Source organism: Carlito syrichta, unplaced genomic scaffold, assembly GCF_000164805.1.
Source record: "Carlito syrichta isolate Samal-C Ts95f unplaced genomic scaffold, Tarsius_syrichta-2.0.1 Scaffold315108, whole genome shotgun sequence".
Classification (NCBI taxonomy): domain Eukaryota; kingdom Metazoa; phylum Chordata; class Mammalia; order Primates; family Tarsiidae; genus Carlito; species Carlito syrichta.
The window spans coordinates 92,653-105,463 of NW_007259204.1; the positions used below are offsets into that span (position 1 = coordinate 92,653).

Below are 12,811 nucleotides of genomic sequence, written 5' to 3' on the forward strand. Positions count from 1 at the left end.
GCCTTCCAAGTAGCCGGAATTACAGGCATGTGCTACTACGCCTGGCTGATTAAGGATGCTTTTTCTAGACAGATGAAAGAGGGGGACAATTTAAAAACTCTATGTCATGTCATCAAATTAAATTTGATTTTCTAACTTGTGCAGCAATATAGCATGGTGGTTAAATGTGAAATCTGGAGCCAGCCAAGATGACTTCTAATCCTATTTCTATCATGTACTAGCTGTGCGACCTTGAGAAAGTAATTGAACAATTCTAGGCTTTGGATCTCTCATTTGCAAATGGGGATAATTTAGAGAGCCTACTTCAGCTGCGTTATTCTGAGGGTTAAGTAAAATAAGATGCATGAAGCACTCAGTGCAGCGTCTGGTAAACCAGAACTCTTCACAATAATATTATGGAAATTTCACTTCTGAAGCAGAAGTTCATACCTTTTAGATATTGATGGTACTCAATAGAGGATTCATTTAAGAAATTATTTTCATGGCAATTTATCTGTAAATTCTAAGCATTTAATACTAAGAACATTTCTAATAAATCGTGTGTGTGTGTGTGTGTGTGTGTGTGTGTGTGTGTATGTGTGTGTGTGTGTGTATATATATATGAAATATTAGGGACTGTTTATCCAAAGCAAGATTTTTACCAAGCAATTGAAACATTTTGAAACTGGCATACACTATTGTTTACCAAAATTTTCACTTAAAAATTGTGGTATCTGGCCAACTTGAATCATACTATACAAAGTTACATTGTGGTACCAGATGCTGGATGGAATCTCAGGCCATAGGGAAGTATTCAACATGTGTCAGTCTTGGATTTTAAAGCATACACACCATTATTGATTATATTGAGAACATTAGATTGAAAAGACAAACCTGCTCTTGGCTTTCTTTATGTTTGAAAGAGGCAAAGTATTTTATTCAAATTTAAGAGGAAAATGGTTACAAAGAAATACCTATCATTTTATCATTAAAAATAATATTTCCAGTTCCAAAGATGCACATCAAACCACACTCTATGTAGTATACTAAAACATTCCCCAAGAAATGAGGCAACAAAAACAAAATTAAGCCAATACTAGGATATCTGATAGTCTAAAAATAGTCCTATTGCATTTTTTTGTTTAGTGTATCATATGCCTCAGGTATTACTGAATTAAAATTTCTTTTTAAAATGCATTTTTCTAGGCTGGACTCGGTGGCTGTGCCTGTAATCCCAGCACTTTGGGAGGCCGAGGCAAGTGGATTGCTTGAACCCGTGGGTTCAAGACTCACCCAGGTGACATGGTGAGACCTCGTTCCACAATAAATAAAAAATTAGCCGGGCATGGTAGTGCACGCTTGTAGTTCCAGCTACTTAAGAAGGTTGAGGCGGAAGGATCGCCTGAGCCCAGCAGGTCGAGGCTGCAGTGGCCGGGAGTGTGCCTCTGCTCTCTAGTCTAGACGACAGAGTGAGACTCCAACTCAAAAAAAAAAAAAAAATTAAATTAAATGCATTTTTAGAATTGCTAATAATTGTTAATAAAATAGATTTTTAAAAGATTAATAAAATAAATTAATAAAATATTGTCATGGTTTCGATTATTATGCACTTAAGAAATATACTAGATTACTTAGTGTTTATAGCAAAACGCTATCATCCAATTTAATAGTTTATATAATTATTATAAATTCGACAAGAAAAACAGTTAAAAATACAGAAGGTAGAAAGCAATTAATAATATGAAAAAAATGACATAATTTCTACAATAAATATAGGACAGATTCCAAGTTTTTTTTTCTGTGGTCATTTATTTTACATTTTGCCATCAAAACACCAAGGACAATAAAACCTCAATCAAGCTTTGATTTAGATCTAAATAAACTTGAACTTCTTTTTTGGGGGGAAGGGAGTGTATGTTACTATATGAAGTGCTAAAGCTACTAAGTAAAGAGTTAAAGGAAAGAGAATTGGGAATTCAGTAGAACAAAAAGGAACGATGGCTTAGACAGTCATTTCTGGCTGAATATGTGTGACTGATGAGAAGATGAACTAACATTACAAAATTAAAATGCCAAAGTCTATTTTAAAGAAGGTAAGAAGCCTTCCTTCCTAACTTTGTGCTAGGTAGAGTATTGGAAAAATACCCTTCTTACCTTCTTTAAAATGAGAGTTTCAAATTGTTAAATGTAGATCTAAAAGAACTCTTCAACCCAAGCTATTTCCCTAGACCTCTACATGTAGAATATAGCATAAATGGTCATAAATTATTGCATAAAGCAAACCTCATGATACTTTGCAGACACATAAAATATTCGTCTAAAAATCAAGCCATATTGATGTCTTCAAACATATTTTACAGTTAAAAAATCAATCTTAAAGAGTATTTATATGTTGTTTTAAAATAAACATGAAAATGAACTGTTGCCATTTCCGTGCCTTTTACTGTGTCTGCTTACTTGGTAAATGCCAAAACATTCACAGCAGTCACTTAAGGTTATTTGGGAAGAAAAATTGAATAACATGTATGTGTATCTTTGAATTAACTTTAGGAAGTTTCATATTTTAGCATTAAAAAGGGGAGTTATTATTTAATACAATCTTGGATAAGTAATTAAATTCTCTGCAATCTGAATCATAATCCAATAGTAATCCCCATCCCTGCCTCCTTAATTTAGAACTAGTGATTAATTCCTGTTGACAACAATGACACTTTCGTCTATCAGTGTAAGGACATGCAGTCAGCTACATCATGACCTAATGCCTTTATGATCTGTCCAGGGTGGTCTGGCTTCAGTTGCAGTCTTGTCCTAATTAACCACAAACCTCTTAGGAGGTCATGAGATGTTGACAGTAAGGGAATGTGTTTTTTGATTCATAAATAGCTTGATTAATGCTGAAACCATATTGTTAGCATCAATAATTAATGTACTCTCCTTAAACACTAAATTTAAATATGAGGATCTGCATATGAAATATAGAAAAGGGGTGATTTCATTAGCACTTAGGCAATAAAAATAGTATTAATTAGAACCTAATTGCCTCTATAGTGACATAGGAAGGTTTCACCATAATTTTAGAAGTAACTACATAAATAACACTGCATTTGAATTTTAACTATTACTTTATGTGGCAACCAAAGATATATTTCGAGAGGCATTCCTAAATAAAAAAAAAAAAATCTTAGGTTTGCTTTTACAAGACTGAACCAAAAGTGTTCTATCAGAATTTGTCTTGATATAAAATTATACAGATGTCTTTTGTTTGTGCCGGTATCCACTGGTATACTTCCAATATATTTCAACTCTCTTCCATTCTCTGGAGAAGTTTTTTAAAAAAGAAATACAGAAGGATGATGAAAAGTGTTTACCTTTTTCACAGAAACGGCCAGCGAAATGCAGTGGACAGTCACATCGGAATGAGACGGCACCACCAGACAGGAAGATGGGATGGCAGGTACCTCCATTGTGGCATACGTCCTCCTGGCACACAGAGGGCACTGCGGGAGAGGGCCTGGGGGACGTCCATGTGGGGTCAGCCCCTTGTGTCACACCAGGAGGGGCAAAAAAGGAGGCTGATGGAGATCGAGTGAAATCCTGGGATCTATGATTTGTAAACAGACCAGAAACAAAACATAAATAAAAGTATTAGGAGCATAAACAGAAATGGAAAGTTTGGTTTAAAACAACAGGGAATAAGAGTAACATTGATGCCAGGTTTAGCTGAGGACAAACACAATTATGATATTTGTTTTACAACTGTGCAATTTGTAAGTGTTGGAAAAGTCTGAGCCTCAGGATGTAACCCTGGGTGAACTGTGGAGCTGTAGTCAATCTACGTGGTTTTGATTACCTAAATTAATTTCTTCAAAGAGGTAAGAAACCTCGGAGAATTGACCTTCACAAGCTTAAGAGTTAGTTCTTTTATGGAAAGAATTAGACTTTTGGCTAGTATAGTTTATAGTTCTCCTTTGGATGTTCTGAATCTTATGAGTCTAAGATCTAGAAATCAGATCATGTCACATTTTAGTGCTAACATTGACTGAATTTGAATGATTTCTTGATTGCTAGAAGTATGCATTTCTCAGAGTGACTTGGCCTTTATTTCTAGAAGTTATTCAAGAAGTATCTAAGAAAAACTCACAAATGTTTCTCTATTTTTTTTCACAAATTTTATTACCCATTTAATCTTTTTCTTTTTTAATAAATGACAAAAATTTTCTCGGGATTAAGTGAAATTCCTTGCTTTTACATTCAAAGCTCCTTGACAATCTGACTCCCCTCTGCTCTTCCAGCTTACTTTATCATGATTCCTAGTAAATAAAATTCTCTCAAACCAATGGGATTGCTATTCATTAAAGACCCTGAGCGTTCCTAATTTTGCAAGGTTGTTCAAAGTACTTTCTATTCATGCTTGTTCCTCTCTTCATACCTAAATTTACCCATCGTGCAAGTCCACGATGTTATTTCCTCCACATACCCTTCTCGGTTGCCCCTGACTCAGCAAGATAAAATTGATGCTTCTTTCATCTCTAAAATCCCACACTCTAGTATTCCTGTTAGAACAGTTGCCACGTGCTTGCAGTGTAGTTATTTTGTGTAGACTCTTCTAATAGGCTGTACATAAGTTGTTGGTTTTCTACCTTCCCTTCACATACAAATTTCTCATTTGTGTAGAAATCCCTATTTATAATAAACACTTTATAAATGTTCGTTGAATTAATGTCTTCAGTGTACTCATGATTTTTTCATACGGTTTGGGAAGAAGAGGTTTTTGGAATATCACTCAATAAAATCATGAGAGAATTTTCTTTCTAAGGTTAAAAAAAGTCTTGCTGCAATAAAAATAATCAACAATTTAATCTGAGTAAATTTCTATTTTGTGCATTGGCATAAAGATAAAATCTTAGCAAAAGAAGTCATTGCAACATATTTCTGACTGACATTGGATACTTAAATAGCTATTTTTTTAATCTACTACGCACATTCATGTCAACTAATCAGAATACAAAAGTTGAAAGCAGATAACAATTTATGAAAACATTCAACTGATATAATGTTTATATGTAGGTCTTCTGTTTTGCATTTCTTTTACAAAGTGAAATTCTTTTTTACAGTGTTAATCACAGGTTGTATTGATAGATTTATTTTTATGACTACTTGAACCTAACCCTCTTCAGTGTCCTTTGGATTGCAATCTCCATGGAGGACTAATGGAACATTATGTGCTTGTCTTTATTTTATTCCTAACAACAATGCTTGACCCCTTAGTAGACTCTCTAATAAATGTTATGTGAATGAATTTAAATCATTTTTTTGGTAAATATGCAATGTATGACACTACTAACAAGAAAAAAGCAAGTGAAATAATTTTGTCACTCAGGGGTTAATTTTTGCTTCATTATATAACTCTCCAATTTTGTAAGTAATATAAATTCTAACACTTTTGATGCAATCTTATAATCAACTTTCTTTGATTTTGTTCTATTAGGAAATTAGCATATTTCTTCCTACTGGTACTCACAATATAAGTTTGTCCCTTTAAGGTAACTTTCATCAAGTTAAATGGCAATGCTAATATGAATTACATGGATTTATTACTCAATATTCTGAATTCTAATTTAGTTTTTAGTTTTAATGTTTCTGAATAATTTCACCATTTCATCTAGCATTTGCCACGAACTTCATGAACTGCAGTCAATCACCTCTTTGTCAGGAATAAATTAGACTGAATTAAATGTCACTACTTTTCTCCTACTATAGCTACTCAGGGATCCTATTTCTCACCTGGAAAAAAAAAATCAATATTGTGCACATTTTAGTTGTTAACTGATTACACGAAATAATTACTATCAATTGATCTTCCTATTAAAACATTAAATCATAAATCAAATTTTGAAACCAGTATTAATCAGATATATTTTATGTTATAAAAATCAAATTTCATATTTGATATATCATTATTAATAGTCTTTGGATTTCAAGGGGGACCAAAGGGAGGCCCAAACTTTACCTATATGATGACCACATATATACCTAATCCTGAATTGTAACCCAAATCTTTAAAATAAAGAAAGAATTTAGAATTAAATACAATGTATTCGATTTGTTATATATTTAAAAAGAAACATTGGTTCTAACGGCTAAAATTTAAATTATTTTTACATAGAGGTTAAAAATATCCAGTGAACTTGGAAGTTTATTAAACATAACTAGATGGACATATTAGTATAATTAGCAATGTAAAAAAGGAGCAGTAAAATTACATTTTTTAATTCTAAAAATCATGACTGCATGAGAGTTAAGAAATAGACCAGAATTGATATTTGCATGGAATAAAAAAAATTCTAAAAATGAAACTTCTTTGCTTTCCTTATATAACTACTTGATTTACTATCTGTCTAAAATAATGTGTCAATAATCTGCTTGATTGGTTCTTGGGTAGCTTTGAACAAGGATACAGTGATGAACCAGTCACTGTTATAACAAGAATAAGCCCTCAAGAACTTTTTCTTAATGTATGAATGTCTGGATAGCATATGCAGATTTTATTCAAAACCAAGCCTGGTCATTGGAGAAAGACACCCAGTCCTGTTGGGGAACTCTAGCTGGGACAGGAAAGGAGGCCACACTACGTGTTGTCTCAATCCCAGCACTGTCCCTCTTCCAGGAGGTTCTATGGAATCCCTCCTTTGCAGACAGAGAGCAGCCTGTGAAAACCCTGGGGCTAAAACTCCACATTGCTTCAGCCTGAGGGACTTTGCTCATTGTCAGCTGACTTTACTGCTTAGCAGATATTTGTCTGACCTCCAGTTCTTGGAAGGAAGAGCTGGATCACTCAAATGTGTGAAACCTGGAAACCCTGCTTCATAAGCAGAGAAATCAGAGAGTTTGTAGAATGACTAAGATGAAATATTAAATAAAAACGAAGAAACTCAGCTAGAAGAATCTTGAGTATAGGGCCCTTAATAGTGTAAAGGGAAGAAACGTTTCAAAACTCGTGTTAACATTTTAAAAGTAGTAAAATAAATCTGTTCTAATCCAGATAACAAGACATACATCTCAAAAACAAAAACACCAAGGATTACATCTCATGTGCAGATAACATATATAGATACACTTTTTTTTTTGCAAAAATAAGAATACAATACAGACACACTTACTTCAATCTACTTTGCCTTCCTATCTATTATAATATGCTATCCTACTTCTTTGTTCTTTCAAGCATATGTTATATATGTATATATTTCATATCTGATACTAGCAACATCTTGTCTTTGCAGATCCAAGCCACCTCCTTCTTTCTTCACCTGGTTCCTGCCTCCTGATGCAAGTGTTGTCATTTTTTGCTGTAGGCTCATATTCTTTGGAGCTGTATTCGTGAGAATAGTTTGAAGGCATTACCCCTAAGAGGATTTGTGTTTGTTTTGCTCATCTCATAGGGACAATTCCCAACAGGAAACATTATATAATAAATTTTTCTTTAAGAATTTTTGGTGAATAGTAATAGGTTTGGCCCATGAACCTCCATATCTGGCTAGTTTGCTGTTATAAATAATTGGGAGAGTTTCCCCCCCCACGAAAGGTGAGATATGAAAGTTTCCTTGATAATTATTATTTTTTAAAAACTTCTTTTCTTTCTTAGCTTCTTTCTTTTTTCTTGGCTGTGAAAATTTTTCACATTATCTTGGCATTATAGTAATTTAGTTAAAACTTTTTTCCTATATTAGACTATATTTTATGTGTGATTTATAGCTGGAAGGTTTTTTCAGCTCTCACACTACCCAAAGTGAAAGTCACAAATTTTTTTTAGCTTTCCAGGAATTTCTCAAAATGCACATCTCCTAAAGGAATTTTATTGTTTTCATCACACACACACACACACACACACACACACACATACACATACACACAGCTTATAAATGTTTGTGTGCTTGATGTCTTTATGTTTTTATAGTTTCTATAGATTCTAGGTAGATATAGACTTAGAAATGTGTATGCTGTTTGCATTGCTCCATTTTCCATGTAATTTCATATTTTCCTGTATTTGTACTATAAAATAATTTACTGTGATTATCTCCCTTACCAGGATTCAAAACCTTAAAACAGTTTATTTATTTATTTACTTAAGTAATAAACACACCATAGTTCTGACTCCAAGTAATTGCTAGAGAAGTTTTTTTTTTTTTTACTTTATGCATGCTCTAATCCATAGATAAGACATTTAAAATGCAAATCATTTTTAGATATAAGATGCAGTGGATCATTATGGGAACTGAACTCTCTACCATGGATTCTTAAAGTAATTTACAAATTCATATTCTAATGTGAATAGCACACAGATTTTTGAGAGAATAGAGAAAAATTAAATCTAAATTGATGCATTTATGAAAACTGTACTTTTGGCTAAGATGGCATTTTTACCTTGTGACTTCATTTAGATTTAGAAGTCATTGAAGTTTGATTGCCTTGTCACTATGGGTAGTAAGAAATATATAAATATGCAGAATTTTTATAAGTGTTTCATGTCAAATGGAAGCATTTATTATATTAATTTAATCATTTTATTATGGAGAGGTAATTCTGGAATACTTCCAAATTAACATAAAACTTACAGGAAAGAAGAATATTCTAAAATATTAGCCAGTATTAAAAATGTGTGACTACTTATTATCTGGAAAGTGCATCCAAATTAGTAAAAGACAAGTCAATAATCAAGGTGACATTATTAAAAATCACATTCTTGCCCTAGCCATAAGAACGTGTGTGTTGGCAAGGACAAATGCAAATTTGTCTTCTGAGACTCACAAGAAGAGAGGAGCTTCCTCAGATTCACAGGAGTTCCAGAGTATCTTTCATAGAAAGGACTCCTTTAAGCAATCTAGACCTAGACATTACCAGTCAGGATTTGAAAAACAAAATTGACCCAAAGAGAACTCAAATCAATCAATCTAGAATTCATTTCACATAATTCATTTGTTCAGTCAAAAATGACTTATACAATTTTCTCTATGCACCTAACACTGAATAATCAAGATTATAAGGTGATCTGTAGAATCTAGAACCTTTATAAGGAGCTTTCGGTCTTGTGGAGTTGAGGAAAGAAAAGACAATTGCAATATTGCACAATGTATTGAGCACTGACTGTATACCCAGCACTGTTCTAAATGTTGCATATGTACTACTATAATTTAATTATTACAAGAATAAAAACATAACTATTTTTATTTTCCTGAATGTACAGATGAGAAAACAGAGGTACATACTTAATACACTCACTCAAGGTCACAAGGCAAATATTTATACGATGGAAATGAATTTGAACTCATACAATTTGAACCTTGAACTAAAACTTTCTAAACTTTTTACACTCCTGGCAGGGGGAAAGGGTGACTTACTGATGCCAAGGTTGAGGGTAAGAAGGTATTTGGCATTGGTAGAGGAAAACTATCAGCAAAGGCATTCTCAAGAGGTTTACAACTGAGTCCTGAAAGACCAGAAGTGGTAACTGGGAGAAGAATTGTCAAGAAGGCTGTGGTGTTAGCAAAAGCACTCAAAACCCTCTTAGAGGAAGCCACCTTTTCAAAGACCCAGAGGAAGGAGACAGCATGCATGGGGAATTGCAAGTGGTTTGATCTGGAGGAAGGTAGAGTACATGTATATGTGTGCCTTGAAAGGCAGGCAGGGCAAAAAGTGAAGGCATCAGTGGTTCTTAAATAGTAAATTAACAATCCATGTCTTTTCTTTTTTCTTTTTTTTTGAATCAGGGTCTTACTCTGTCACCCAGGCTGGAGTGCAGTGGCACAATCACGGCTCACTGCAGCCTTCATCTCCTGGGCTCAGGTGATCCTTCTGCCTCAGCCTCCCAAGTAGCTGGGAATACAGGTGTGTGCTGCCACATCTGGCTAATTGATTTTATTTTTTATTTTTGTGGAAATGAGTTCTCATTATGTTGCCGAGACTGGTCTTGAACTCCTGGGCTCAAGTAAACCTCTCACCTCGGCCTCCCAAATTGAAGGAACTACAGGTGTGAGCCATGGTGCTCGGCCTATGTTTGTTTTTAAACTGCCACTTTGGTTTTAACATGGAGAGTGGTTTGGAAAAGAATTGGAAGCAGTGGAAGTAACCTAGAAGGAGAAGAATTGAATTGAGACTTGAACTAAAGGAATGTTTTGGGGATGTAGAAAAGTCAAGATATTTGAGAGCAGTATGATTTGTTTCCAAAAGGACTTTGTGACTGGCTTCATGTATGAGGTGTGGGTCAGTCACGAACTGTCAGGAAGCAGATGGTACATTCGGAAAGGGAACATATAACAGATGTTGGTGAGGATGCAGAGAAAAGTGAAATCATACACTGTTGGTGAGAATGTAAATTAGTGTAACCTCTATGGAAAACAGTATGGCGATATCTCAAAATACTAGAAATAGAACTAACATTTGATCCAGTAATCTGACTACTGGGTATCTACTCAAAGGAAAAGAAATCAATATATCAAAAAGATACCTGCACTATATGTTTACTGTAGAACTATTTATAATAACAAAGATATGGAATCAACCTCAGGATCAATCAATGGATGATTGGACCAAGAAAATAAACACAATTAAATACTATTCAGCCATTAAAAGAATGAAATCATGTCTTTTGCAGCAATGAAGATGGGACTGGGGGCCATTATCTTAAGTAAAACAAGACACAGGAGTGCAAATATCACATAATCTCACTTATAAGTGGCAGCTAAATAATATGTACAAATGGACATACAGAATGGAATAATAAACAACGGAGACTCAGAAGGATGGGGGAATGGGAAAGGCGTGGATGATGAGAGATTACCTAATGGATACAATGTACATTATTTCGGTGTTGGTTACCCTACAAGCACTAACTTGACCACTACACAATCAATGCATGTGACAAAATTACACTTGTACTCCATAAATGTATACAAATGAAAAAAAGGAAAAAATAAAGTGACTTTAGTGAACAGACTATTTCAATTTGGAAAAGTTTAAGGGAATCAAGAAGAGATAGGGGAGTGTCCCAGGACTAGAAGGCAGTAATCAGTGAACCTGAAGGGGTAGTAAGCACATGGAAACATTTCTGCAATGTGGACAAAGATGTAAGTAAAGGAAAGAACCACTTGATAAGCGGTGTGGTCTTGGAGGGAAGACTGCAGCCACCAAAAATTTGTACTCAGCTGATAGACAATGAAGAATAAATACTCTGACGGAAAGAGTCTTTGTGTCCCTTTAATGTTTTCCCTTCCCATTGCCCAAATACAGCTGCAAGTTGGAGGCCAAGGGGAGCAAGGTAGTTGCAGCCCATAGAAATCAACCTCCCAAGGTACCATACATGGTGGAGAAAAATGAATAGATCTGGAAGTAAGGCAGAAAATATCTGCCCCGGGGAGAAAGAGAGGAAAGCGTAAGTGAATCTCAGGTTTTGAGTTTGGCTAACTGAATGAATAATATTACTTACTGATAGAGAAGATACAAATTTTATTCCAGGAAAAAAATTCTCTGCATCTGGCTCTAATTGCATACCTTATAGAAATTTCTAATAGGACCTATCTTTTTTTCTCTGATCTGATTTATTTTTTGACCTTTAAAAAATGTTTTTCTGGCAATTTGGAGAGTGGAAACATGAACATGTGAAATTATATCACCACTTCGCATGAGAAGTCTGTAAAATACACCTTTTACTAATAAACAGTGATCCATTTAATAATATTCCTGCTCAGTTGGGTCATAAAATCACAACCCTCAATATCATCATTCACCTGGGGGCAGCCAGCAGAATTGCAGGCAACTATGGCCAGAGGGAAATAACAATTTCTCTAAAGAGAAAAACCATATAGTTATTACAAATGCCTACTGCATCGAGGGAATGATTTACAAGATTTATTTTAACGTATTAGGCTTAATAAAATAGAGCCACAAATATCTAAAACAATGATAGAAAATGTTCATTTCAAAATTCAAAAGAGTTTTTGAAAAATTAGACATACTAGTTTTGCATTCAAAACACTGTAGCTTACATTGAAACACAGTCATTGCTGTCTGATTACTGTGAGAAACCACAAATTTACTAATAAATTTGTGTTGGAATCTCAGAAAAGTATGAACACAAAGCATTACACTAGAATCTAAATGTAAAATAATGACTTAAAATTCTAGCCGGGCTCGGTGGCTCAGCCTGTAATCCCGCGCCTTTGGGAGGCTGAGGTGAGTGGATTGCCTGAGCCCGCGGGTTCGAGACCCGCCTGGGCAGGCGAGACCCCCATCTCTACAATAAATCAAAAAATTAGCCGGGCGTGGTAGTGCGCACCTGTAATTCCGGCTACTCGGAAGGCTGAGGCGGAAGGATCGCCGGAGCCCAGCAGGTCGAGGCTGCGGTGACTGGGAGCGGCCACTGCACTCCAGTCTGGGTGACAGAGTGAGACTCCAACTCAAAAAAAAAAAAAAAAAATTCTATTGTACTACAAGGAACAAGCTCAGACACTTAGTGTCCTATATCAATTTCCACTTAAGTTCTAAGAAAAGATTCAAACAGAGCTATATCTTCCGTTATTTTCAGAAGTGTTTGGAATACTATTTTTCCCTTATACAAATCTTGAAGTGAAATAAAACATTATGTTATTTGTATAGATTAATCTTTTTCAGAAATGCTTGATGATGTAAGAAAACACATACGTAGATCAAAAGGTACTGAGACAAAGGGTAGTCACAGATGTTAAAGCATCACTGTCTATCTCACCTTGTTCTTAAACACCCCAAATTATATGACTGAAGCAATGGATGTAGCCTTGTCTGATTTGGATGTTTATTAATG

The 12,811-nt window shown here is 34.7% G+C and overlaps 1 protein-coding gene across 1 annotated transcript in view; it reads right to left on the reverse strand.

Moving 5' to 3' along the window:
- Nucleotides 1-12,811, reverse strand: part of LOC103274897 (protein eyes shut homolog) — an 872,098-nt gene that overhangs the window by 15,633 nt on the left and 843,654 nt on the right. Inside the window, 1 exon segment of the mRNA XM_021706071.1 lies at nucleotides 3,348-3,580. Coding sequence (XP_021561746.1) covers nucleotides 3,348-3,580 — 233 coding nt within the window.